At 42.3% G+C, this 26301-nt stretch overlaps 1 protein-coding gene and 1 long non-coding RNA gene across 3 annotated transcripts; one reads left to right on the top strand and one right to left on the bottom strand.

Annotated features, from left to right (window-relative positions):
- The first annotated feature begins 17507 nt into the window (after positions 1 to 17507).
- LOC137882428 (poly(rC)-binding protein 2-like) lies at positions 17508 to 23353 on the top strand. 2 transcript variants are annotated; one of them, XM_068724731.1, is made up of 13 exons: positions 17508 to 17663; positions 18447 to 18580; positions 18725 to 18748; positions 18842 to 18874; positions 19020 to 19136; positions 19239 to 19370; positions 19488 to 19616; positions 19729 to 19803; positions 20015 to 20056; positions 20431 to 20503; positions 20601 to 20656; positions 20849 to 21018; positions 22046 to 23353. In XM_068724731.1, exons 2-13 carry the CDS (start codon positions 18512 to 18514, stop codon positions 22080 to 22082), a joined length of 957 nt encoding a protein of 318 aa, XP_068580832.1. In that variant the 5' UTR covers positions 17508 to 17663; positions 18447 to 18511; the 3' UTR covers positions 22083 to 23353. The 2 variants fall into 2 exon arrangements, with proteins under 2 accessions (XP_068580832.1, XP_068580831.1); XM_068724730.1 differs by having other exon boundaries at positions 20015 to 20074.
- LOC137882429 (uncharacterized) lies at positions 22900 to 26287 on the bottom strand. Its single transcript, XR_011103953.1, has 2 exons — positions 26121 to 26287; positions 22900 to 25472 (listed from the first exon to the last, which is right to left on the bottom strand). It is a non-coding gene; the product is annotated as an uncharacterized lncRNA (long non-coding RNA).
- Positions 26288 to 26301: the final 14 nt, after the last annotated feature.

The following is a 26301-nucleotide window of genomic DNA, read 5'->3' as shown; positions in this document are numbered from 1 at the left end:
CGCCTTGTTGCTATGGCAAATATAGAGAAACAACAGCTTGAAATTATACATCTAGCGTATTTAGACGAAGTCGAAGTTACTCACGCGGGCCGTGAACACATTAGCGTTGCTCCCTTCAAATCCTCCATACTGATAACGCGAGGGCGATACATCATAACGTATAGGAAGCCAAATAATCCATAGTGGCTCAGCAAACAACACTACATCATCCAATACAGCACGGCGTGACGGGTGACATGGAAGGCTGGTGGTTCTGCTGTATTGTAATTACCTTGTTGTGTTTGTCAGCTGACCTCACGCCCGACACAAGATGTATCCCGACTACAGTGGAGAGAGACTGGCAAAGAGAAGGAGTGCAGGTTGAGAAAACAGAAAGATGAAGGGAGAAAGAAGAGAAGAGGCTCTGCGGCTTTAGCGTCCATGTTCATTGAAATGCCAATTAAGGCCAATACCTTGTGACATTTCTGCTCTTTCTCTTTCTCGCGATGCAGCTAATGCGTCCCTCATACTTCAGGAGGCCTCATGATGCGGAAGCTCTAACGCGAGACGAAGATCAAAATGTAAAAAAAAAAAAAAAAAAAATACACCATCACCAAATGTCAGCATCATTTACAAAATATGTTCCTCTCTTCTTTAGAAGAAAAAGAAATCCGTGATCAAAAATTCTGATCAAAATGCTTTGACAGCGACACCTGCGTGACATGTAGGTAAGTGTGTGTGTGTGTGTGTGTGTGTGTGTGTGTGTGTGTGTGTGTGTGTGTGTGTGTGGGGGGGGGGGGACCTTCCTTTAAGGCGGGACATCAAAGAACACGTCCAATTAAAAGCCGCCAATCAACAACCAGAACACAATATTGACGTCGCGTCGGTCCAAAACATCGCCTTCAGTTCTCTACCGATGGTTGAATGTGACGAGCTGGCATTAAAGTGATCGTAGCGTATTGGAAAACAAATTATAACTGCTTATTCCATTTTATTTTGGCCTTTACAACAGAGATTTGTAAATATATTTAGTGGATACATAATAATAATATTGCACTTTTCTAGTTTGAGCGCAAAGGGCTTTCCAGATCCAAAGATTAGCCGAATAAAAATAATCTGAAACCCATAAAACAAACACAAATTAGGAACATGAGAGCATGTACATGTATATAAAGCTGCACTGAGAACATAGAGAAAATAACTATCCATAGTAACATGATGCTGTGGGTTGGTTTTCCTCCTGCCCCCCCCCCCCACAATACTTTGAGTCACCAGCCACCACTGCTTTCCAGAAATCATGACCCGGTCTGTGGATTGTCTTGAGGAACCGCGTCATGATTTCTGGAAAGAGAAATGATGAGTTTTTTAGCGCTTTGAGCACCGCAAGCTGAGCACCATATAGTCCCATCATACTGTAAGTGAGATGTATTTATAAAGCGCTTTTCACAGACATTAGTCACAAAGGGAGACACAATGTGACCATATAAGGGCCAGTGAAGGCAGACGTCTCTGCGGTCCATATCTCGATATAAAGATCGATAAAACAGCTCTAGAGGTACTTTTTTTGTTTTGGGGTGAACTGTCCCTTTAATGCATTCGATATCACTGTTTGCGCAGCACTGGTTCAGTTATTGCAAGACTCCACAGGGCCTTGGTGCGAAAAGACTTTTTTTTCGAGCTCTGTGCCCTTTGACGTCATACTGATGTGTGCGATACTGTAACAGCATCTTGTCTAATCACTCCCTGCAGTAGCCCTGACTAAGCCAGTTTAAAAAAAATAAATATAAATATATATATATATATATATATATATATATATAAATAAATAAAACGCCCACCATTCTGGATCGGAGCCAGCTGGGTTTCTCTTCAAACTCTCTGGTACAGTATCATCGTGGCTGTTGGCTCCTTTGGCAGCAGATATGACTTTGACACCCGAGTGCAGAGCCTACAGTCCAACACCACCACAGAGCTGCTTCATACAGCAGACCCAGAGCTTTTTACAGTATACCGCTTCTACTGCTACACTACTGTGTGTGTGTGTGTGTGTGTGTGTGTGTGTGTGTGTGTGTGTGTGTGTGTGTGCTTGAATTCTCCAGCTGTTTATCACACAGGAAACAGAATAAAAAAATAAAAAAAGGTGTACCATCAAGCTTACATCATGACGTGTAAACCCATTAGCCTGCCCCAAAAAAAGCACTCCTCTGCCAGCAGCAGGGGCTTGTACAGTGCTACACTAACATCCTTCGGCGTGCCATCCGCAGATTTGCGGTCCCATTGAGCTGCGGGATGAATTATTAATCAGCCTTCCACTATAACAAAATGGGCTTTTAATTGTAGTGACTCGTAGTTTGACAACAGCTACTGAAACGCGGGCCTCGATACAAACTGGTTTATTGATCAAAAGCCTCCTGGGTGGATGCAGCCTCATCCTCAGGCATCAGAGGAGGAGGAGGAGGAGGAGGAGGAGGAGTGTGCATGGTGTCCACTCAGGGGATCCAGAGGACGGGGGGGGGGGAACCAGAGACATGTTTCTCACATGCTACCGACAGTTAGATAGCAGAAAACAGTTACATTTTCTAATTATTCTGGCAGGGAAAGCGAGGAAACTTCAAAGCGATGATATAGAAGGAAGCATGCTGCAGTCATTCTATCTAAAAAAAAGCCATTCAACCAAGTACAAGCAAATGGTAATTTAGTGCTGATTAATTCAAAAAATCTGCACCGAGTGAAAAGCTAACGGAGATGCGCCTGATTGTTCTCATAAGAGACGTGTTTTCACCTTTCAAAACTCTAAATGAACTTGCTGTTCCCCCCCCCCCCCCTCTAAAGAAATCACGAAAGCAATGGATTTTAATAACTTTGTCCAACACAGATCACACACGTTATCACTTCCAAATGTTTCAGATTTGAACATGTTCCATTGCCATTCATCCCTTTAATGAACTGATGATGTGTGGCTCTATAGCAGACAACTTGGCGCGGCTGTTGACGTGACATTTATCGGCATCTTGCAGCTATACAGACGCGCTCGTGAGTCGACAGGTGAAGAGCGACCTATATTTAAAGCAGGCGAATCGTCAATTTCAACTCGGGGAAAAAGGTGTGTGTGTGTGTGTGTGTGTGTGTGTGTGGGGGGGGGGGGGGGGGTTGTCGATGCAACAATGCAGCCTGATGAGCTCCGATCGAGCTTGTTATTTTATTATTTTTGACAGAAACCCCGCAACGCCCGCAACGTAACCCCCCCCCCCCCCCCCCCCCCCCCCGCAACCTGACAGCAAGCTTACCTTGTTCATGTTATGTGATGAGCTGCAGATGGGAGTCGGTCACACGGGAATAGTTATCCAGCTCTTACATGTCGGCCGTAATATCACTGTCACCCGGCTGTGTCTCTGTCGGGAAGGTAAACAAGACGATCCTATAACATTGCTGGAAATACATATCATGTTTTTTTTTCTCTCTTATCCCTTAGATGTATAGCACGTTCTCGCAGCGGTCATCGCTTGTCGGTCCTTCTTCTTCTTCTTCTTCTCTCTCTCTCTCTCTCTCTCTCCCCCCCCCCCCCCCCATCCCCGAACAGTTCAGCCGGTCCTCTGGTAGCAGCTCACCGGTTTACAGAGCGATCCATCGCGGCGGGGAAAACGCAGTTTGGAGGCTGCTGCCGGTGATGCTGCTGCAGCAGCGTTTGGTCCGTCGAGACGCGGGATGAGAGAGGTGGGGGGGGGGAGGTGTGTGTGTGTGTGTATGTGTGTGTGTGTGGGGGGGGGGGGGGGTGCATCTGAGGGCCCACGTCAAAAAAAAAAAACAACCGCTCAGCTCCGAAAACGAACTATCAGACCCGAAATCACTGTCTCCTGAGCAAACGGTGGTTGATGAATCATTCTGCGCACAGAGAGGCAACATGCACGTGTGTGTGTTTTTTTAAAAAAAAAAATTATTTTGTATTATTCCGTCTCTGAGGAGTGATGCTCTCCGATGATTCAAAGGAAAGAGACTTTAAAGGGGAAATTCATTCATTCAAAAAAATAATACAATTGTTGCAGTCTAGTATTTGCGACTGTTAGCGTGCCGAGTATGTTCTCGAGTAATCGTACTGTCATATGTCCCCGATCCCAAAGTGTCATATTCAAAATAAGTACATTTTATCCAAACAATCCTCAAAAACGCAAAGATGTTCGTTTCACTATATAGCAAATCACAGAACCGGCGTTTTGGCTCCACTCAAACGATTTATCGAATATCTAAATCAATGTTCAACTCATCCCCATCGTCGCATCACCAGTATCAGCTCGGCGCTGTGGGGGAGACTGACTCACGGACTCAAACCCTTTTTCTGTTTCAGATGTTCTTTTCAAATGAGTTTTATGTGAATGAGTCAGAGAACAAAAAAAAAATCCCCACAGACGGGATTTTAGAAAATATACTGACGTCAGAGGCACACATGCTGGTGACAGTCAGAGATGGGCAGTGTTTCTATTACTTGTATTTCAAATACGTATTTCAAATACTTTTGAGTATTTTGTAATTTGTATTTGATAGGGCCGATAAAAAAGAAAATCAAACGTAATTTGTAACAAAATACTTTAGAGTGGAGTAATTTTGTATTTAAAATACTCAAAATACTTTCTCCACGAATCAAAAAGCAGTTCACGAGTTCAGTCTTCAGATCTTCAAGTTCAACGGATTGTCTGTCAAGGTTTTATCTGACGTCAGCTAGCTTGACGTCTGACCATCTAACCTCACTGTGTTACAAGTGATGCTGTATCTTCTCAATGTGAACGTCATAATGACATATCAATTACTGGCAGATAATATAGTTCACAGTTAGCCAGGCTATGACAGTAGACAATGTCCATTTGTTAAAAAAAAAAAAAAAAAAAAACATTAAATATCCAATTTATTTTATTTAAAAGGCATATTATGAAAGTATTGTTAGTTGTATTATTTCATACATTCTACAGTTGGCCAGGTGGACAACATGTCTCAGTACAGTCATGTATTTAGGCTCTTTGTGTACAACTGGTTTTAATTCTATATTCTGCTTTCATAGTATACATAGGCCTAATGTGTGATGCTATCCATATGTGATGAATATTTTCTTGTTGATACAAAGCCAAAGTTTATGGGCTGTTAAGTCCCATTAATAAAAAAATATATATATACAAATCAATCAAGTTGTTGTCTTTTACAGCTTTGCTTAGTTACACTGACATTCTGTGACTGTTCTTCCTTTGTGTGGGGTTCACCAGAGCTTTGTGTACATTATATATATATGCAATATATGCTTTTTCCCCCACTCTCTTACCTCCATTATTACAGTAAAGCTTCTTCAATTTTCTTTATCTGTCTGTCTGTCTGTCTGTCTGTCTGTCTGAGGGGTATTTTGATGTATTTTTGCCCATCTCTGGTTGGATCCAGAGACGCTCACAGACTTTCTAAATGATTGTCCTGCTTTGCACGAAGACGCCTCAACATGGATGAGGCTCTACTGTTGTAGGACAACTCTTGCGTGCACAGCAAACAACACAAATATATGTAGCTATGTGTTGTCAAGTTATACTAAAATCATAACGTTATTATTGGCACACTAAAAGTTGAATATCGATATCAATCACAGCTTACCTCATTCGGTGTTATCAGATCAAAATGCCCCCGCACCGGGGAACGCCGTTTTCCTCCAATACTCGCCATAACACCGGGACTTAAAGTGCTATTTCAGGTTCACAACCGGTCTACCTGAGCTCACGTTGGTCCGTTTATGGACTTAATATGAAGTATAAATCATCTGTAAAAATCGTCACACACTCAGTAAGATATTAGTGAACCTCTGAGGTTCGAAAGTTAAGTTATTAAACGTCACTTTACGAGGCTAGCGTTAGCCGCTGACGCTAGTTAGCTTGTTAGCCACGAACGTCACGGAACTTAACCGATCATTTTAACACACACGTGATGTTATAGTATCGCTTATTTTAGCTTTAACGTTAGCGTCGGTTGAAAGTCAATACTTACATTTAAAAGTAATCCCGCATCAGCTTGTGGGCGGAGCCTAAGTCAGAAGGCCTCCGATGACGCGTTGCGACGATGGCATCAGAGGCAAATGAGATCAAAGGCAAATGAGATCAAAGGCTTGGATTTTGCACTGGATGACTTGATATAAAGTTTCTCAAATTAGATTAACAACATGAATTCAACAAATATGGAAGAGATAAATCAGAGACAAATGGCAGACACATATTTATTAGAGAAGGAGAATGCAATTCTCAAGCATAAAATACACTGGCTCTCACAGAAACTGGAAACAGATGTCAGAGTTAGAAATGCCAACGACATTGGTCTAAAGCAAAAAGTAAAAACTCTGGAGGATGAAATCGTCTCCCTCAAGGAACAGCTGAGGGTGACGGAATGTAAAGCATTCACGAATTCCGAAATCACTCAAGCTGACAGTGCAAAGCTCAGGCAGCTTGATTATTTATGGGATCGTCTTTCAAAAGCCGAGAAAAAGCTATTCGCAATGAGTTCGTCAAGAGACTCAGTCACAGAGCAGCTCCATAAATGTGAAGAAATTCACAATGAAAGCATTGCTCAGCTAACAGCCAGCAATGAAGCTGACATTTCACAGATCACAGCTGGCTTCAATGCAAGGACGGCGGAGACTGAGCTGAGGCACGAAAAGCAAATTGAAGAGGTAGTTTCCAGGTACGAAGATGAAATTAAACGTCTGGTTGACCTGCAAGCTCTAGAGGAGGACAAAAATAAGGCAGTCATTGAACTACAAAGGAAGATGAGGGTTGCAGAAGTCGACTTCAAGAATGAGAAGGCCAGGCTTATTCTACGTAACCAACAGCTTGTAGAAGACTACGATGAAATGAAAGAAAGGTATGAAATCATATCTGACAAATCAAACGAGCTGATTGAGATGAATTCTCTCAAATTGAAGTATAGTAATCTACTGCTGCTTGGTGCATCAAAGGAGATAACTATCACTAATCTGAGAAATGAGCTGTGGGATGTAAAGAAGTCTAACAGAATTCTCAATCGGAATGTTGAGACAGAGAGAAATATGTATGCTGTCTTAAAAACCAAACTAGACTTTGACCACACACGGGAAATGGCTCTAAAAAGCAAAATAGAAAGCACATGTCGCTCATTAGAAGAGTCAAAAATGAAGGAGAGAGAGGCTGTGGTAATGCAACACAAGCTGAACAAGACCGCCGTAGATCTGAAGCAGAGACTGATGAATTCTGAGACCAAGAATAAAACAGTAATGGAGGAATGCAGAAGATTGCAGACCTATAAGCTGCGCTTTAAGGAGGGTCTACAGGACTGCTCTGAGGAAATTGGCGACAGGGACTTCAAAGAGAGATTCGTAGCTTTTAAAAGACGCTACCTGGACGACGACGATGTACCCGAGGACATCAAGTCAAAGGATCAAGAAAAGCGAGAGATAAAAAATAGCGAATCAGTATTAAGGGACAAGCTGTCAACAGCTTTCACCAAGCTGGTGAGTAAGAAGAAGGCCCTGAAACAAAGCCCGGTAGATGAGATGATGAAACTCAAAGAGAGACACTCTGATTACATCAACATAATGAACAATCAGAAGTTACAAATAGAGGAACTCAAAAGCTCAAATGCCATACTCAAGGCACAACAATCTCTCGTCCTCACAAGAAAATCGTGGGAAAAAAAAGCTAAGGCGCGGTCTGCTTGTTTAGAACGGCACCTGTCAACACCAAGGCAGCCATCCGAGGGCCCCTTCTTTAGTGAAGTGAGTCCGTTTGTGACGGAGGACATCACGACTGATATCCAGCCATCCGAGGGCCCCATCTTTATAGAAGTGAGTCCGTTTGTGACGGAGGACATCACGACTGATATCCAGCCATCCGAGGGCCCCTTCTTTGTAGAAGTGAGTCCGTTTGTGACGGAGGATATCACGACTGATATCCAGCCATCCGAGGGCCCCTTCTTTGTAGAAGTGAGTCCGTTTGTGACGGAGGATATCACGACTGATATCCAGCCACCCGAGGGCCCCTTCTTTGTAGAAGTGAGTCCGTTTGTGACGGAGGATATCACGACTGATATCCAGCCATCCGAGGGCCCCTTCTTTGTAGAAGTAAGTCCGTTTGTGATGGAGGATCTCACGACTGATATGGAAGTCATGACAGAACACCATGTAAATGAGGTGGTGGAACTCAAAAGCTCAAATGCCAAATTCAAGAGGCAAAAATCTAGAATCCTCGTCGGAAAATCGTGGATAAGGAAAAATATTTTGAGAGTTTCCGAAGTGCAACCTGCACGCATCATTTCAAAAGTGGATGACGTGCGGCCTTTCGGAAGACACCTGTCGCCACCAAGCCAGCCACCCAAGGGCCCCAAGAACCCCAAGAACCCCAAGAACCCCAAGAACCTTAATGACTTGAGTCCGTGGGTGACGGGGGATATCACGACTGAACACCATGTAAATGAGGTGGTGGAACCCAAATGCCCCAAGGAGCAAAAATCTCAAACCCTCAGCGGAAAATCGTGGATAAGGAAAAATGTTTTGGGAGTTTCCAAAGTGCAACCTCTACCCAAGTCACGCATCATTCCCAAAGTGATTGACGTGCAGCCTCATTATTTAGGACAACCTAAATAGGCAGCCACGATCTCACGACTGATATGGAGCCCCCAAACCTCTCCCATTTGGCCCAGTGCGGTGATCGCCTGAGGCTAGATGGAGGCTGAGTGCGGTGATCGCACTGGATTCAACAGCTGATCCAACAGCCCCCAAACCGCTCCCATTTGGCCCAGTGCGGTGATCGCACTGGGCCAGCTGATCCAACAGCCCCCAAACCTCTCCCATTTTGCCCAGTGCGGTGATCGCACTGGGCCAGCTGATCCAACAGCCCCCAAACCTCTCCCATTTGGCCCAGTGCGGTGATCGCACTGGGCCAGCTGATCCAACAGCCCCCAAACCTCTCCCATTTGGCCCAGTGCGGTGATCGCACTGGGCCAGCTGATCCAACAGCCCCCAAACCTCTCCCATTTGGCCCAGTGCGGTGATCGCCTGAGCATAGATGGAGGCTGAGTGCGGTGATCGCACTCAGCAGCTGATCCAACAGCCCCCAAACCTCTCCCATTTGGCCCAGTGCGGTGATCGCCTGAGCATCGATGGAGGCTGAGTGCGGTGATCGCACTGGATTCAACAGCTGATCCAACAGCCCCTAAAACCTCTCCCATTTGGCCCAGTGTAATGTAGCCTGAGACTACATTACATTACAGTCATTTAGCAGACGCTTTTATCCAAAGCATCTGCTAAATGACTTACAATTCAGTAAGTATCAAGGACACATTGACATGAGACTAGCTGGAGCCAGGGATCGAACCGCCTTTTCAATCCTCTGATTGAAAGGCGGCCCTGCTCTCCACTTAGCCACGGTCACTAGAAGGAGGCTGAGTGCGGTGATCGCATTCAGCCTCACGACTGATATGGAGCCCCCAAACCTCTCCCATTTGGCCCAGTGCGGTGATCGCCTGAGACTAGATGGAGGCTGAGTGCGGTGATCGCACTCAGCCTCCATCTAGCCGAGCGGGCCGTCCCTTCCTCCTCACAGACTGACACCACCGATCTAGAACATTTGCTTTACCTTTATGTTGAGCACATGTTCAGTTTGTGAGAGAGCAAAGGTCGCCCCGCTCGGGCACGATCCCCGTGGAGTCCTCCTCCTGGCTGGCTCGCCAAATGTTGTGGTTTTTCCCCCGTTGATGGATATAGATAGATAGATAGATCTATCTATCTATCTATCTATCTATCTATCTATCTATCTATCTATCTATCCATCTATCCATCTATAGATAGATAGATAGATAGATAGATAGATAGATGGATAGATAGATAGATAGATAGATAGATAGATAGATAGATAGATAGATAGATAGATAGATAGATATATATAGATGGATAGATGGATAGATGGATAGATAGATAGATAGATAGATAGATATAAATGGATAGATAGATAGATAGATAGATAGATAGATAGATAGATAGATAGATAGATAGATAGATAGATAGATAGATATATATAGATGGATAGATGGATAGATAGATAGATAGATAGATAGATAGATAGATAGATAGATAGATAGATAGATAGATATAAATGGATAGATAGATAGATAGATAGATAGATAGATAGATAGATAGATAGATAGATAGATAGATAGATAGATAGATAGATAGATAGATATATATATAGATGGATAGATGGATAGATAGATAGATAGATAGATAGATAGATAGATAGATATATATATATAAATGGATAGATAGATAGATAGATATAGATAGATAGATAGATAGATAGATAGATAGATAGATAGATAGATATATATAAATGGATAGATAGATAGATAGATAGATAGATAGATAGATAGATAGATAGATAGATAGATAGATAGATAGATAGATAGATAGATATATAGCCCAAACCTGAATGCTCTGCTATACCAAATAAAATCCAGAAAAAAGTATTTCCTATATTTTAAATACAAAATACATGTATTGTATTTTGTTACATTTTCTGGCACCAGTACTTTGTATTTTATTTTAATACATTTATTTGAGGGGTATTTTGATGTATTTTTGCTCATCTCTGGTTGGATCCAGAGACGCTCACAGACTTTCTAAATGATTGTCCTGCTTTGCACGAAGACGCCTCAACATGGATGAGGCTCTACTGTTGTGTTCACTCTCATATTGTTCCCATTGTTGTTGTAGCAGACAGATGTTTTCAGCAAATAAGATTTTTTTTAAAAACCACTGTACACAACCTGCATAGTGGACAGACAACACTAGCGGTACATGTATTTCCTTCAGGAGTTGGTAGAGACCAAACACAGACTATGAAGAGAGTAAATATTGGATTTACATTCATCATGTGGTGCGACACGCGACTCCAAACGAATGATAATGTTGCTTCGTGTTGGCTGGGTGACATGTAAACAAAGAGCAGTTGGCTAACAAGTTCGCCATATTGAAGCGATATCAGGGTCCTGTTCACAGCGTGTTTACACTGCCCCCCTGTGGCCCAAAAAAAACCGGTTCCATGTAGCTGAGAAATACATTATGGTGTAGAGTGTAGGCTGAATAACAGAATAAGGCAATGCACAAAGTGTTTCAATACTTAATAATATTGACACTTTTTATATATATTATATGTATACCTTACCCTACCTATAAATGATACCTTGATGAAGGGAGGATCTATTGCAGGACTTTTGTATTACATTACAGTAATTTAGCAATTTATGTCTTCTTAAAAGTATACTTTTAAGAATATTCTTAAGTGTTTACTAAGTGTTTAAGTTACTATACTACAGTGTAGTAATATAGGCCTATTACAACTGGAACTGTCTCCTCATATTCTAGACAAAATCCCTGTTATGGATGCTCACAATTTCCCCATTATTTCCTTATTTTGTTTGTTCATTGATGACTACTGTGAATGTAGTTGGTCTCACTGACATACATACCCCTTTAATCTACGACTCTATGGCAACTCATGAACGTTTGTCGAAGTGAATGATGGCCACACACATGTTTGAAGGCACAAATTATGTCCACACACACACACACACACACACACACACAAAGAGAGGTGTGGGCCAACAGCTACTGCGTGAGTATGACTAATCTCCAGTTTGAAATCAAACTGACAATAAACGACAATCTGTCCTCTCCAGAGTAATGCCCAGTAGCACAAGCATTAAGGACGGCTGATTGGATAAGACCATGACTAATAACTCTGCATCTGATCCAAGGCTGGATATCCAAAGGGGCACCAAGGCAGTCGATCATAAGCTGGACACTTTTCTTTTTCCAGTTAAGTTATCTGACACTAATCTACTCGCATATTGTCTCCCAATAAGACAGACAATCGGTTCACCTGCGCAGTTCAGCTATAGTGGACAGTAAGTCCGCCAGTGTGGTGAGATTCAGCTTGTCTTTATTTGGCTGGCTGTCACATTAGCAGCCTTTTGGTCCAGGCGATTGTGTCTTCAAACGGCCTGACTGGATGTGGGTCATGTGACATGCGCACACTCACAAAGCCTTGAACAAAAGTGCAAGGCTTTTGTGTCTCGCTGCAACATTTTGTTTAAATGTTTAAGATACAGCTGTTTGGCTAACTATTGCCATTCAATGTTCTTCTGCATTTTATGTTCCAGATGGAGAAAAACAGGAATTGCTTTCACAATCCCCATCCATCATTGTTAGTGTACTTTGTGTGGTTCATTTCAGTTCCACAGGCAGAAATGTCAAATGAAAGCAAAGCGTTGCTGCTGTTTTATTCTCCTTTTGAAATGATAAAAGTAACAAAATATGGTTTGTAACTGAGTCTTTTCAGCGTCGCAACCCGTACAAAATCGTGACACGTCGCCGGCAGAGAGAGAGAGAGAGAGAGAGAGAGAGAGAGAGAGAGTGAAAGTAGTGGGGACAGTTCTTGCTTTGTCTCTGGCCTCCTCTGTGAGTAGTGCATGATGTATAGTGAGTGTTTTGGAGGAGGGAGAAAGCTGTTCCACCATCAACTGCCAAACTCTGTAGTGAGCTTGATCAGATCGGTCTGTGCTGTCATTGACAATCTGTTTCGTGTAACATTTCCCATATTCAGCGTTCGCACTAACAAACTGCTTCATCATATTACTCAGAGAAGGTATCTGCCAGGTGTTTGTGTTCATTTCACTCTCCGCACTTTGAACGCTCACAGCTGCTTCATAAAGACATTCTGGATCTGCGATTATTTTCAGATTTCATTTATTTTGTTGTTTTAGGAAAAAACACAGAGAAAGAATACAAGTTTAGACAGCATGCTAACAGGCTCACAGTGACAGCATGCTGAGGTTTAGCAGGTGTCGTGTTTACTTGGTTCAGTTTCCTGTGCTAGCATGCTAACATTAGCTAATTTGCAGTTGAGGCCAACAGGAAGTTGTCACTAGTTGTGCAGGTGTTTGGTCAGAATAACAATTTTGACCTGATGAAGGAACTGGTTAAAAAAGCGGAGTGATCACTAAAGTTAATAATAAGCCTGAAGGGAACAACACCGTCTCTAATTACAGGGCACTCCATCCAACAGCTGTTGAGAGATTTCACTGAAAACGAGGAAGAATGTCACCTAATGATGGAGTCCAAGAGTCGGTGGACTTCAACATCTGGGCACCAAGAATGTCGGCACTAAATGTTATGGTAATCCATCCAATAGTGTTGAGGTATTTCAGTGGTGACCAACAGACCGACAGACCGACGCTGCCCTCGAGTCAATAATGTAAGTTAGAGATGAACTGATGTCGTCTGAGGGTGACATCTGTATTCCAGCTGCCATCAGATTCTGTTGTTATTTAAACAGAAACAATGAAGGACTGAGTAAATCATAAAGAAATGAAAATACTACTGAACAGCACACGTTCTGTTTTTTTTTAATTTAAAAGTAATGCAGCCGGTATGCCGCATTGTGACAATATTTTCATTTAACCATGATTATTGTAAATAATTGTGTTAACCACCATATACTGATGTATGGTTAAACTCCATACTCTGTTCCACAGCTCTGTTCCAATAGCATGTGTTTCCCTAAACACAGAGTCCAGAGAGCGTGCCCACTGGCATGCATAACTGGGTTTCTTCCTGTGGAGGATTGGCATTACAATGCAGACTGCTCATCACGCTCGAGCCCCCAAGATATCGCGCCAATTATTCGTCTCTGTGGGAGCAACCTATTTGGGGAAGATCTCCTTAAAATAAGAGTGGGGGAGTCACGGCCGCTCCGCGTCCATTCCGGCTTCCTGACTGGACAGTTTACGTGGGCACGTGTCACCGCTCGCTGTGACCCCCGCAGGCCCATCCGGCTATACGGCTGTGGAGAGGCGGTGACGTTTTTGCAGCCTCACCGTACGAGCAGCAGGCTTTTGGTTCTGTTCACACCCCTGCAGAGAGAATTCAGTCCCACTGTGCGGCTCTGCAGCTCCATTTTGGTGAGTTAACAGATCTGTACAAGTTGCCCACGGCTCCGTCGAACATGAAACCCAACCTTTCTTCTGCCACGACAAACACACACACACACACACACACACACTCAGTGTTTGTGTTTTGGATGCCACGAATCATAAATGCGAAGACGGATACTGTCATTGTATCGTGATGCCACATTTTGAATACAGCCTATTGGAGGTGCATGCTCTTCCTTTTGTTTCCCATCTCTTTTCAGGACCTTTCCTTTCTAAAACAACACTCACTTGCTAATGAGATGACTAATTGGATACCCCTCTCTCTGGCTCTGAGTGTGTGTCATCAGGTTTCACACTGTAATCCAGATCATTTACTTTAATATGCGCAGACAATTTACAGCTGAGGAGAATAAATTGGATTCAGTCATTGTAAACAACAGTGTTTCTCCAAAAATGTAAAAAAAAAAAAAAAAAATGGCACCTTTGCAGCAAATATGTGCTAATCACGGTAGTTAAAGGCTCACCGTCGTGCACTCTGCACTCCCAAAAACAGAAAAGTGATGCCAGATGCGAAAATCGCCATCCCACCGAGGTAATGTAACATAGTGAGCATTATACAGGCTGGCAAAGACGGTCTGCAGCGGCAGTGGGATGTCAGGGGCAGCTGACAAGAGGATGTTAGGTGGGCGAGTGGCATTTCATCATACAATCCATGTACAGTAATCAATGACCACTCACCGGTGGAGTGAGAGTGCCAGTGGGCATGTCAGATAAAAAAGCGCTGAAGGAGAAGGAAAAAACCCCCCAAAACAGTAGGAACGGGAGGAGGTTGTGTTGAACTTGACAAAGGGGGGGGAACGACTGAGAAAAGTGGGGACGTGTGAGAGAGCACAAGCTGTGGGAAAGATCGGGAGATTAAAGTAAGCAGATGATTATATAAGCAATTACTTGACAGGGGGAGACGCATAAAAAGGCCAGGGAGACTGTGCTGATTAAAAAAAGCTGAAGAGCTCGCACCTCCTCTCCTCTGTATAATCCTTCTCCCTGTGATCGCTCTTCAGATGAAAAGAAACAAGCTTCTTCTTTTTTTGTTGCCCTAATTAAATGTCTTTTGTTTTGACATGTGTTCTTGTATTTTCCATTTATTTACCCATCGGTGTTGTTTTAGGAAGAACACAAAACCAACACCGTCCATGCAGTACGCAGGAGGAGTACTGCCAGAGGATGCTTTACCTGTTGTACTTGTTAGGTGTCTCATTGGGGCAAAACTGGATATGATTCTAATTAAAAATAATAAGAAAACAAAACCACACCAGCAGCCTTGTGTGCCTGGCACCATTCAGGCAGAACTACAGATGGCTTTGTAAAACAAGCTCCAACATCTACTGCCTGGATTCATGTTTGAGTAAAACAGGAAGTGCTGAGACAAACTGCTTTCAGAATAGCTGAGCTCAATTTCCTCCAGCGAGGAGGCAATCCATCGAACGCAGGGGCGATTCTGAACCCGTGAAACACAGCCAGACGTGAATCATAAGTCACGCGTGTAAACAGCGGGGTGTAAACCACGCCGCGCAGGGACATCGGCTCTGATAGAGGATTGGATTTATAGAAGATTAACGATTCAGGAAGAATAGAAGATTAGTTACAGACAATAGCGAGCTATTCTGACCGTCGACTAATTGCATTGTGGGTGCTCTGATGTGCACCAGATTAATGAACATGTGCTGAGAGAGTTCAGGCAGAATATGCCGTCAACCAGACCATGAACACATGGTTACAGGGCTATACTGCTCCATTTGATGTCTTCTGCTTTCCTGGCTTATATAGTGCTCTGATATGAAAGAAGCGCCACGGTTCTGAGGTTTTAACTGTACAGCCCAGTGTTCTTCGACTGTCTTTTAATTCAGAATAAACTCTAGCCGACAATTAAGTTACTCATTTATCCCATCAATCATGTGACAAAACAACAAAACAGCCAGCCCTCGCAGAAAACAAGGGAATCCATCACGAAGCGGAAAGTCATCAATCATATTCTTTGTTTTGAAAATAAAAAAATAAAAACACCTCATAATAAAGCTGAAGCACATTATTTTCGGGTCAAGAGGTGATTTCCTGAAGTCTTCCCTTTGGCCACATTGATACCGTATCAGCAGTTTTCAAATAGCATCAGGGGTAAACGCCTGCAGGGAACCACATCACACTGAAATGTAGTTTATATTCTAAATACATTAGTGGACATGTCCCTGGACTTTGGTAAAATCAACTTACCATTTGCAGCAAAGGCCAATTTTATGGTCATGTTGGGCAGCTCTGCTCTTGCTTGACCATATGATCCAATTACTGACCAACTGTCTACTCTATAATTACAGAAACACTGGAAGCCCACAGAAGCCTCTGGGTCTACGCTGAGAGATTAACTGCTGGAAGATAATTAATAGAATTATTTCAGCTGCACATTTAGAACGCCGACTCATTCAGCTAAATATTCCTGGGAGTGACAGCTTTTCACCAACACTATTAGCCTACATTTTGATTTATATATTTAACTGATTTTATTTATTCATTTATTTAGATTTAAAAAGGCTATATTAGTGCTATTTACTGTTCAATAAACGGCAGAAAGAATGTAGGATTTAGAAGAGGACTGCAACCAGCTCGATTCAGATCTCTGACACTCACAGAGTTATTGCGCCATCTGTTGGATTTACAGATAACTGCATCAGTGTGTGATTAGTGGGGACGGGGCTTCAGGACACAGCCACCCACTAATGGAAACAATAACTACTGCCATGTTGAATGACAAAATGTGATTAAATTACCTGGTTGAGATTCTATGAAGTTATAATTATGACTATGTGTATGTTTTTCTTTTTTCGGGGCTTCTATAAACCATGCTGCACAGCATTCAGAATGTCATCTTTGCATAAATAACCATTTTCACATACATAAACCACAACATTGTTTGCTTGTTTGTAGCGTAACCGTCAGCTGAATTATAGCTAACTGAAGCAGAACTATTCAGCTCAAATAATATAACATAGTCTCTCTCTCTCTCTCTCTCTCTCTCTCTCTCTCTCTCTCTCTCTCTCTCTCTCTCTATTTTTTCCAAAATCAATTCTCATTTTTAGCTCTTAGGATCTCTAATCAAGGTCCCATACTGTTGTGTTTGACAATAAAACGGTGAAAGTAGGGTTTGAGGCCAGTTCATTTTTTATTTTATGTTTTATTTTGATACAAATGTTATCCAGAGTGATCATTAACTTAATTTTTTATGAAATATCCACTTCCATCCCACTGCCCACAAGTTTACAACATCACATTATCGATTAATACATCAATCTGCTCTGTATTCATTGCAAACATTAATAACTCTCTAAAGTAAATGAGTGTAAACACCACCAGAAGTGTTTTCTTTCCTGAATGACATTTTTTTTAATTTAATTTAATTTTAATTAAAAAATAAAAGCAGCGGCAGCGCTCCGGGGTGGGGGGGCGGGGCTGACCCGTATAAAGGGGCGGGGCCGTTGAGAGGTTAAAGTTGAATTTGCATTTTGTCTTTTGTGCCAAGCAGAAGAAGTGGAGTCCGATCGAACAGCAGCGTCTCTTCCCTCTTCCCCGGATCCTTTTAAAACTCCCTCCCGAACCTCTCCCCTTGCCACCCTTGCCACCCTACCCACCCCCTGAACGCTCTTCAAGGGACGGTTCGGGTAAGACCTCTAAAAAAACACACGGCTTTGTTTCTGTTTCCGAGTGAAGGACGGGGATAACACGGCGTAGCTCCAGTGCGCCCCGTAGGCCGCGGGACCAGACTAATTTCTGGATCAGGCGATGCTAACGCTAGCGAGCTTGGTGGAAAATTACAGTACTGTGTTTAACTTTATGGCCGATTAGGAGTTAGCTACTAGTCGCCGTGGTTAACGTGTGTTTTACTAAATGTCCTCACAGCCTAGTCATCCCCGTAGGAGTGTATTTAGTACGTTATAGTAGTGATGTCGCGATGCTAACTTAGCCTCCATTTGTTGCTTGCGTGACTAGCTGCGATGCTCTCTCCAAAATAGGATTTACGATGTAAACGTTATCCCACGAGCCTCCTTGTTGCTAACGGCAGTCGATGCACGCGCGGCTCGAAGTAGCCAACATCCGGGTATTTATTCATTTTTTTGCTTTCATGCCCTATTATAAATCGTAAAGCTGTGTCGCCACAACTGTTTGATGCCAGGAAATAGACGTGGCCTCTGTGGAGACAGTGGGTCATTGTGCTAATGAGTGAACCCGGGCCAGTCTAACGTGAATTACTGCACTGAAGCGAGTCGTTATTTAGGCGTGACTAGCTAAAGTGAAGGTGTTACCCGCCTGCATTGATCTGCACTGACAGCTTCTTCTTTTTTTTTTTTCTTTTTTTTTTTTTTGAAGGCTTTCTGCCGACATGTCCTCATAGTTTCCAGTAACTATATTTGTCCCTGACGGTCACATTTTCCACTCTGTTGCAGACGTTCAACCAGTGACCAAAGACCCACGTTGTTGACCCGTTTTCAGTCTGGATCTAGACGCAGAAATGGACTCAAGCCTGGTCGAAGGAGGACTTAATGTCACCCTAACCATCAGGCTACTCATGCACGGGAAGGTGAGTTGTGACTGCATGCAATGTTCGATAACGGGGTTTATTAAAAGACCCGATGCTTAAGTGGTGATCCTCTCCCAGTGACGGTCAGGACTGGGCTTATTGCTTTAACACACATTTTTTTTTTTTTGTTGTTTTCTTCTGCAGGAGGTTGGGAGCATCATTGGCAAGGTGAGTTGTTTTTGCTGCCAGAACGATTACTATCTACATCTTGCTCCCCTTGTGTGTTTTGTAAATATTGTGCGTTTGTGCTTCCCTTTACAGAAAGGAGAGTCTGTTAAGAAGATGAGAGAGGAGGTATGGTGTTTTCATTTATTTATTCATTTTAGATGGAGGTAAACAAGAATAAATGCGTCCGTAGTTTCAGTGACTCGTTCGTCATGTGATACCGCTGTGACTGAAGATGCTTCCCGTTTTTTGCTTCCCCCCCCTGTCTGTGCAGAGCGGGGCTCGCATCAACATCTCGGAGGGGAACTGTCCGGAGAGGATCATCACCCTCGCGGGACCCACCACCTCCATTTTTAAAGCCTTCTCCATGATCATTGAGAAACTGGAGGAGGTTAGATTTTTGCTCTCGGACACATTGAAAGCAACAGAATCGACACTTTCAAGTTTGTTTCCCCCCCCTCTAACTCTTCTTGTCATCTCACCTTCCCTCCAGGACATTAGCACCTCAATGACTAACAGTACAGCCACCAGCAAACCACCGGTCACCATGCGCCTCGTCGTGCCTGCCAGCCAGTGCGGCTCGCTCATCGGCAAGGGCGGCTGCAAGATCAAGGAAATCAGAGAGGTTTGTCCTCGTGCTTCTTTCGTTTTTTTTTTTTTTTTTCCCGTTTGTTAAGTTTGTGTCTCATCCCGGATTGGTCCTAACCGGTGTCGTCTCTGTTTCGTGGATGTGTCTTTGCAGTCAGCGGGAGCTCAGGTACAAGTAGCAGGGGACATGTTGCCCAACTCAACAGAGCGTGCCATCACTGTTGCAGGGACCCCACAGTCCATTATTGAGTGTGTCAAGCAGATCTGCGTCGTCATGCTTGAGGTACGGCGACGATGATTAACGATGCTCTTGATGCTTCGTTGTTTTCTGTTGTTGTTGTTGTTGTTGTTGAAGTTACCTCGATACTCAGTGGCGGATGTTTCTGCGTTCTCAGTCTCCACCAAAGGGAGTGACCATCCCGTACAGACCCAAACCCTCAGGCTCTCCTGTCATCTTTGCAGGTGGTCAGGTAAACAGCGTTTGTTTGTCTCAGCGGTGTTCCCGTTTTTCGGTGTCAAAATGTTTTCCTGAAAATTGTAATGATCCTGGAGCTATGGTTGTGCCACTCTACTGTAGCGTGGCCCGGCTCCGTTCTGTACTGATGGATATTGAGTATACTGTGTGTGTGTGTGTGTGAGACGCTGCCACGCCCTCCTGAGTGTTGTCGTCTCCTTTTGCAGGCATACGCTGTCCAAGGGCAGCACGCCATTCCACAGCCTGATGTAAGTGAAGGGCCCTCTGTAAGTGATCCGATTTATATTTGCAACTTCGATCTTCGGAAAGCCATGCCACCTTCTTATTTCATCCCACTGACTCTTTATTTCTCCAACCCCCCCCCCCCACTGCCTGATATCCATTTAACAATTCTAAACATTCTACTTATTTAACACGTTAATGATATATTTTTACCCCGCCCCTTTTTTTTTAGGCTAACTCATGAGTTCCATTTCATATTTTCCTCTCATCACTTTAACCACTTACAAATAGAGAAATCATTTCAAAATTCCAGCATTCGGCGTGTGTTCTGGGTTGTCCTCACTCGTGCTTTTTGTTTGCTCTCTGCGTCCTTTTCTCGCCATTTTTGTTTTTAAAACAGCTCACCAAACTTCACCAGCTGGCCATGCAGCAGAGCCCCTTCCCCATTGCACATAGCAACTTGGGCTTCCAGGGTAGGTGGACAGATTGAAAAGAGGGAATGCGATTACTGTAGATTTATGATAATCTGCCAAAAGTCAACACTCATGGGCTTTCTTTGCATTTCTTCAGCTGGGATGGACGCCTCTGCACAAACTGGCTCTCATGAGCTGACCATTCCAAACGATGTGAGTTGTGCGTTTGAGTCCGTTTTTTTTGCTAATTTACTCTTTTGTTCTTCGCAGTGAAACGCGATTTATTTTCCTGCTGTTTTGTGTGATTTGAAGGTTCCGGTGTGTTCTCACCGTCTTCTTCTTCGTCTTCTTCTTCTTCTTCTTCTTCTTCTTCTTCTTCTTCTTCTTCTTCTTCTCTTTCCTCAGCTCATTGGCTGCATCATTGGCCGTCAGGGCACAAAGATCAATGAGATCCGTTCGATGTCAGGGGCTCAGATCAAGATCGCCAACCCCGTGGAGGGCTCCACTGACAGACAGGTCACCATCACCGGCACCAACGGCAGCATCAGCCTGGCTGAGTACCTGATCAATGCCCGGTAAGAGGCTTCACGCCGCCGCAGCGCGTCCGTCACGGAGCGGCTAGTTCACACTGGAGCAAAGCCGCGTTTTAGGTCCAACTGTTTTAATTTGTACGTGTAATGAGTTCAACGTTCACAGGACAAGAACATAATACGATTCTTTCAATTTGATTTCTGGAGGGTTGTTTTTTTTTTTTTTCATCATGTCAATTTTGCCCTTTTGACTTAAGAAGCAAAAGACACTTTCAGTCTTATTCTTATTCTTATTATTAACAATAATAATAATAATAATAATAATAATAATGAGAAAGTATTGGAATGTTCAGTAAAAACTAACTTTCCAATACTTTGGTAATACTATTGTCAAATTGATCAGTGTATAATGTAGATTTTAAAATAACCTAATAATAAAAAACCTTCCCGTTTAGTCTGGATTTTGATTATGATTTCCCTCTTATCTTTTTTTTTTTTTTTTTATAATTTAAATTGTCTTTTTTTCTATTTTACGTCATTTTAAAATCTATCAATATTAATTTCACAGCAAAAATACAAATGCTCTTTTGACAGTATATTGACATCAAACCAGCAACCATATATTTTTTTTTTTTTTTTTTTTTTTTTTTTAAACTCAAAACCTCCTGTTTCCGTTTCAAAATAAAGCCCTCTAGTGTCGATAGAGAGAGACTACCGGCTTTTAAGTTCTTGTGTATTAGTCTTTTTTTTTTTTTCGTGACTCGTGCATTTCACAGCAAAAATGCTCTTTTGACAGAAAATCGACATCAAACCAGCAACAATATTTATTTTTAACTCGACACTTTGCGTTTCCGTTTTCAAAATAAAAGCCCTCCAGCGTCTTTCTGTGGACAGAGATGCTACCGGCTTTACATAGCGAGGCAGCTGTGAGCAGCCCGGCCCGGACGTAATGGTGGAAACGACATTCTGCAGGAGAACAATGTCGACAAGCAACGTGTCACACTTGAGCTTGTGTTCGGTATTTTAAGTCAAACGTTATTAAAGTGTTCCTGTTCTTTATCTCGCTCCTCAGGCTCTCTTCTGAAGCTACTGGACTCGCAGCCAACTGACATGGAGGATCTTCATCAGCACCTAACGTAACCCCTCCCCCTACTTTTTACCAAGAGGTCCCTTATTGAACTAAATGCAAAAACCAAGTACTATAAACTCACTGTTTTTCTCCTCTGCTTTGGTTCGACACCTCCTCAGTTGTAATTACGCCATCCTCATAATATTGGTATTTTATTTATTTATTATGTTTTTAAATTCCCTTTTTGCTTATAGTTTTTAAAAAGACTTCCTTCTGTTGTACTTTCTCCTTTTTATTTTACTGTATATCTGTATGATCTTCTTGATATAGGTAAAAGTTTTAGAAAAATCTGAAAAGGCATAAATGTTTTTCTTATGTCAGATTTTTCTTAGAAAATGTAAAAAAAAAAAAAAAAAAAATGAAGAAAAAAAAGACACACTGTAACATTATAGATGGACTGTTCTTTCCCTTTTAAATATCTATTTATTTTTTATTTAATACACAGCTCTGTGTAAGAGTAGAATTCATTGATATTTGCCATCTTCTATTTGAAGCTGTACTTCCTAAATGAGGCATTGTGGGTTTAACGGGTTCCGATGGGTGTAAATGATGTCCAGGTGAAGATGTATGCAGGAAAATACCTTTTTTTTTTTTTTCTTTTTTTTTTAAGTCTGAAGGTAATTCATCCCTCGTTGAGTGCGTCAAAAGGAGAACTTTAAGCTACGTTTTTTTATTTTTTATTTTTTTGTCTCACCTCTAATTTTCCGAGTAATCGTTTTGTGTCATTCCTGCGTTTCCATCCGTTCTATTTCTCGATCAGGACTTTTTTGGCATTGTTGTGTATTGGATTCTGATAAGGGTGGGTGGGGCCTTGGGTCACCAGGTTTGGGGGCCTGAATGAGAGGAAAATATTTTCTTTTCTCTGAAATTACTAAGACCGTAGTAATGACGACGACGATGACGACGATAATAACATTGAAATGTTTGTTTTAAATAGAGAAAATATTTTTTTTAACTGCAGGGCTGGGGAATGCTGCAAGGGGCAAAAAAAAAAAAAACTACAAGACTTATTGGTCTTTATAAGTATATTATGCTGAGGTATTAAATTATGAACTAGAAGGAGAATTATAGAATTAACACTAGTTTCCTGCGATCCTTTTTTGCCTGTGTCAGATTTATTTTTTATTATTCTTTGCAGGATGAAGAAACTCAAGTTTTTGTGCACGTTTTCAAACTATTGTAGATCTGGGTGCAATTAAATTGTTGAAGAAATGAAATGCAGAAATAAAAAAAAGATGTGAAATGCTTAAACGATCCTTTTTTTTTTTTTTGGTACGTTTTTTTTATGTTTGCGTGTTCATGAAGGCAGCTGATGGGACGACTAGACGACCCTGATATCAAGCTCGGATTTATTAATAACCTAAAAACACGGTTCTGTGTTGTGGGGGGGATTATTATTATTTTTTTTTTAATATAACATGAATGTGAACGTAGTAAATCAAGAAAAGACACTGGAACAGGTTGGACATGCTTAAAGTCATTGAAAATAGTCATTTATTTCTCGTTCAGCTGTCTATCTGATGACACGGCCGCCTTTTTAAACAAACACACTTGTTTTGTTTTTTTAACCAATACATTATTTATTGTTACTCATATTTTGCTTTTTGATATAATTCCTATGTTACAGGTACAATGTGCAATGCTGTATAAAAAAGAAAACATTTCTATTTAAACCCAAAGGATACTTATGTTCTACTAATGACCACAGAAGTGCTCCTCGTCTGTCAGCGGGGGTCTTAAAGGGGACCGTTGAGGTTCTTACGAAGCTTATGAACATCATGAACCGCAGGAGTCCTTTTGGTTCTAAACTTAAAGGGGGAAACTCCCGCCCATTTATACACACACGCGAAGACTTACAAAGTTGTATAAATCACGTTGTGGGTTTTATACGACTAAAGTGCCTCGTGTGATGTCATTTGAGTCGGCCTCATTTTGGAGAAATGGGGGGGAAAAACAATGTGGAGTTAGGAAGAAGTGATCTTAAGCTCCTCATCTCTGCTTAAAGCTATGCTAGCCGCTGCTAGCGTAACGCAAACCGAATCGAGTTGCATCGTGGGTAATGTAGGCGCTAGGTTTTGACCAGATAGAGTGTGTGTGTGGGTTAAAGAGGATCTTTCTGGTTCTGCCCTTTTTTTATTATTATTATTATTATTCTTAAGCGGCTCATCAGGAGTCTGACGATGTTATAGGAGTGCAGCGCTAAGTCGGCGGAGTACTCCTTCACTAGAGCACCAGTGTTTGTTACTATATAGTACCTTGGTTAGCAATGGTAGTGTCTGTCATTTCACATCCTACTAACAAAAACAAACAATTTCCAAAACCATACAATGGCAAAAGTGCATTTTTCTGAGTGAACCCAAAGGTCTCCCATCATATCATTCTTTGATAAGCTTAATAAAAAAAAAACCTCAATCATGTCTGATGTGTATTCGAAACTCAGCAGTAGGAGGGTTAAAAAAAATAATATAGAACCTACTGAGAATCCTAATTAAGCATCATGATCGACGTCTCGGTGAGATTTTCATTCCTTTTTTTTTTTTTTTTTCTTTGAGTGCTGACATTTATTAACAAAAACAAAAGTAACTGAAGTAATACTTTCAGGATTTAAAAAAGTGTAAACTTTCACAAAATATAAAACCGACACATTCGAATCATAAATTATAAACATGTAGTCATGCGTTTGTTCACAGGGCTGCATACCGTTTAGTCTTACAATTTTTTTTATCTTACAAATAAAATAAAGTTAGATATTTCTCATGTGGTAATGTCATGGATATTTACATTATTATTCATTAGTATTCGATGCATTAGTGTGTGGAGTGTCGCGGAGGACGCTCCCAGAGTGAGGATTAGTGTTTAAAGGACAACAAAGTGTGGAACCTTTGTGCGTGCGTGTGCGTCTGTGGAAGGGTTTTTTGCCGAACTGGAGCGGCGGCTAAGTTTACCTCGGTAACTATTTTTGCCCCGAAACAAAAAAAAAAAAACCCGACTGAACTTTAAATTTATCTGATGTCACAAGCTGCCAAAAATATCTGATGTCAGGTTATGACAAATGTCCTATGTCATCTGGCGTAGGTTTGCCAGCCAACAAACTTATGAGACACCATAAGTCCACTTGTCATAGTCTGAGTGGGGTAGTAGGTGTGATCCCTCGTGACAACAGTAACGTTCTGCATTACTAGTAGCTTGAGGTATTTGGCCAGCGGCCAGTGATCTATGGAGGTCCTGTAGCGGGGGCCTGTGGAGACCCCTGGTAGGGCTGAGACGGAGACACCCACGCTCCAGCGCTGGGGGGACGACTGGGCTCGCCGCTACCCGACTGATCCAGCTCTGCACTGTCGCAGTCGGAGTCGTCACACAGGGCCCGGCTCTACAGAGAGAGAGAGAGAGAGAGAGAGAGAGAGAGAGAGTTATCAGCTAAGTGTGCTCCAACCATCAAAAAGTAAAAGCACTCGTTCTGTGACTGTTATAGTGTCATATGTGACTTCATTCGATTTTTGTGCGAGCAGCGTTTTACTGTTGAAGCGGGTCGAGGTGTAGCTAGTTCGTCTTCTTTGAGTTTGTCCAACATAGGGGTCGGCCCCCTCGTAAGGGTCCCGAGATAAATCTGAGGGGCCGTGAGATTATTAATGGTTTAAGAAAGAAGAAAAGTTCGGCGACACTAATCTTTTTTCTTTTCTGACTTTTCGCTTATCTTTCCTGTTTTTTTTTTTTTTTAATTAATAGATCATTTTTCCTCTTTGTGCCTCAAACTGATATTTAAATGAAACCGTCATAGAAGTCAAATGTTTCTTGTAGGGGTCCGAGAGGTTGGAAACCGCTGATTTAATCTTTAACAATTCATTGTATTTAAAGTCAAAAGGAGTTCTCTGAAATGTGGATAAAGTAACATCACATGGACATACTCATTAAAGTAGTCGGCCCACCTTTAATATTCAACTTAAGTACAGTTGTTGAGTAAATGTGCTGAAGTGAATCCATCAGTCTAAGAAGATGACACCAACTGACAGATTTTTACCTCGTTAGGATTCTGCTGAGCTTTGGCCGGTCCCAGCGCTCCGTCTCTCTCCGACAGGCCGTCGGAAGCCTGCGCCGGATCGGTGTTGTCCGCCGGGATCTCCGACCCCTGAGAGAGGAGGTCGTCGCTGCGGTCGTCCAGCCTGTCGTCCGTGTTGGTGCTGACCACGTCGGGGGTGCCG

Source organism: Cebidichthys violaceus, unplaced genomic scaffold, assembly GCF_023349555.1.
Source record: "Cebidichthys violaceus isolate CVI_PGR_0920_01 unplaced genomic scaffold, fCebVio1.0.p SCAF_312, whole genome shotgun sequence".
NCBI lineage: Eukaryota > Metazoa > Chordata > Actinopteri > Perciformes > Stichaeidae > Cebidichthys > Cebidichthys violaceus.
This window is presented reverse-complemented; position numbering and strand designations above follow the sequence as displayed.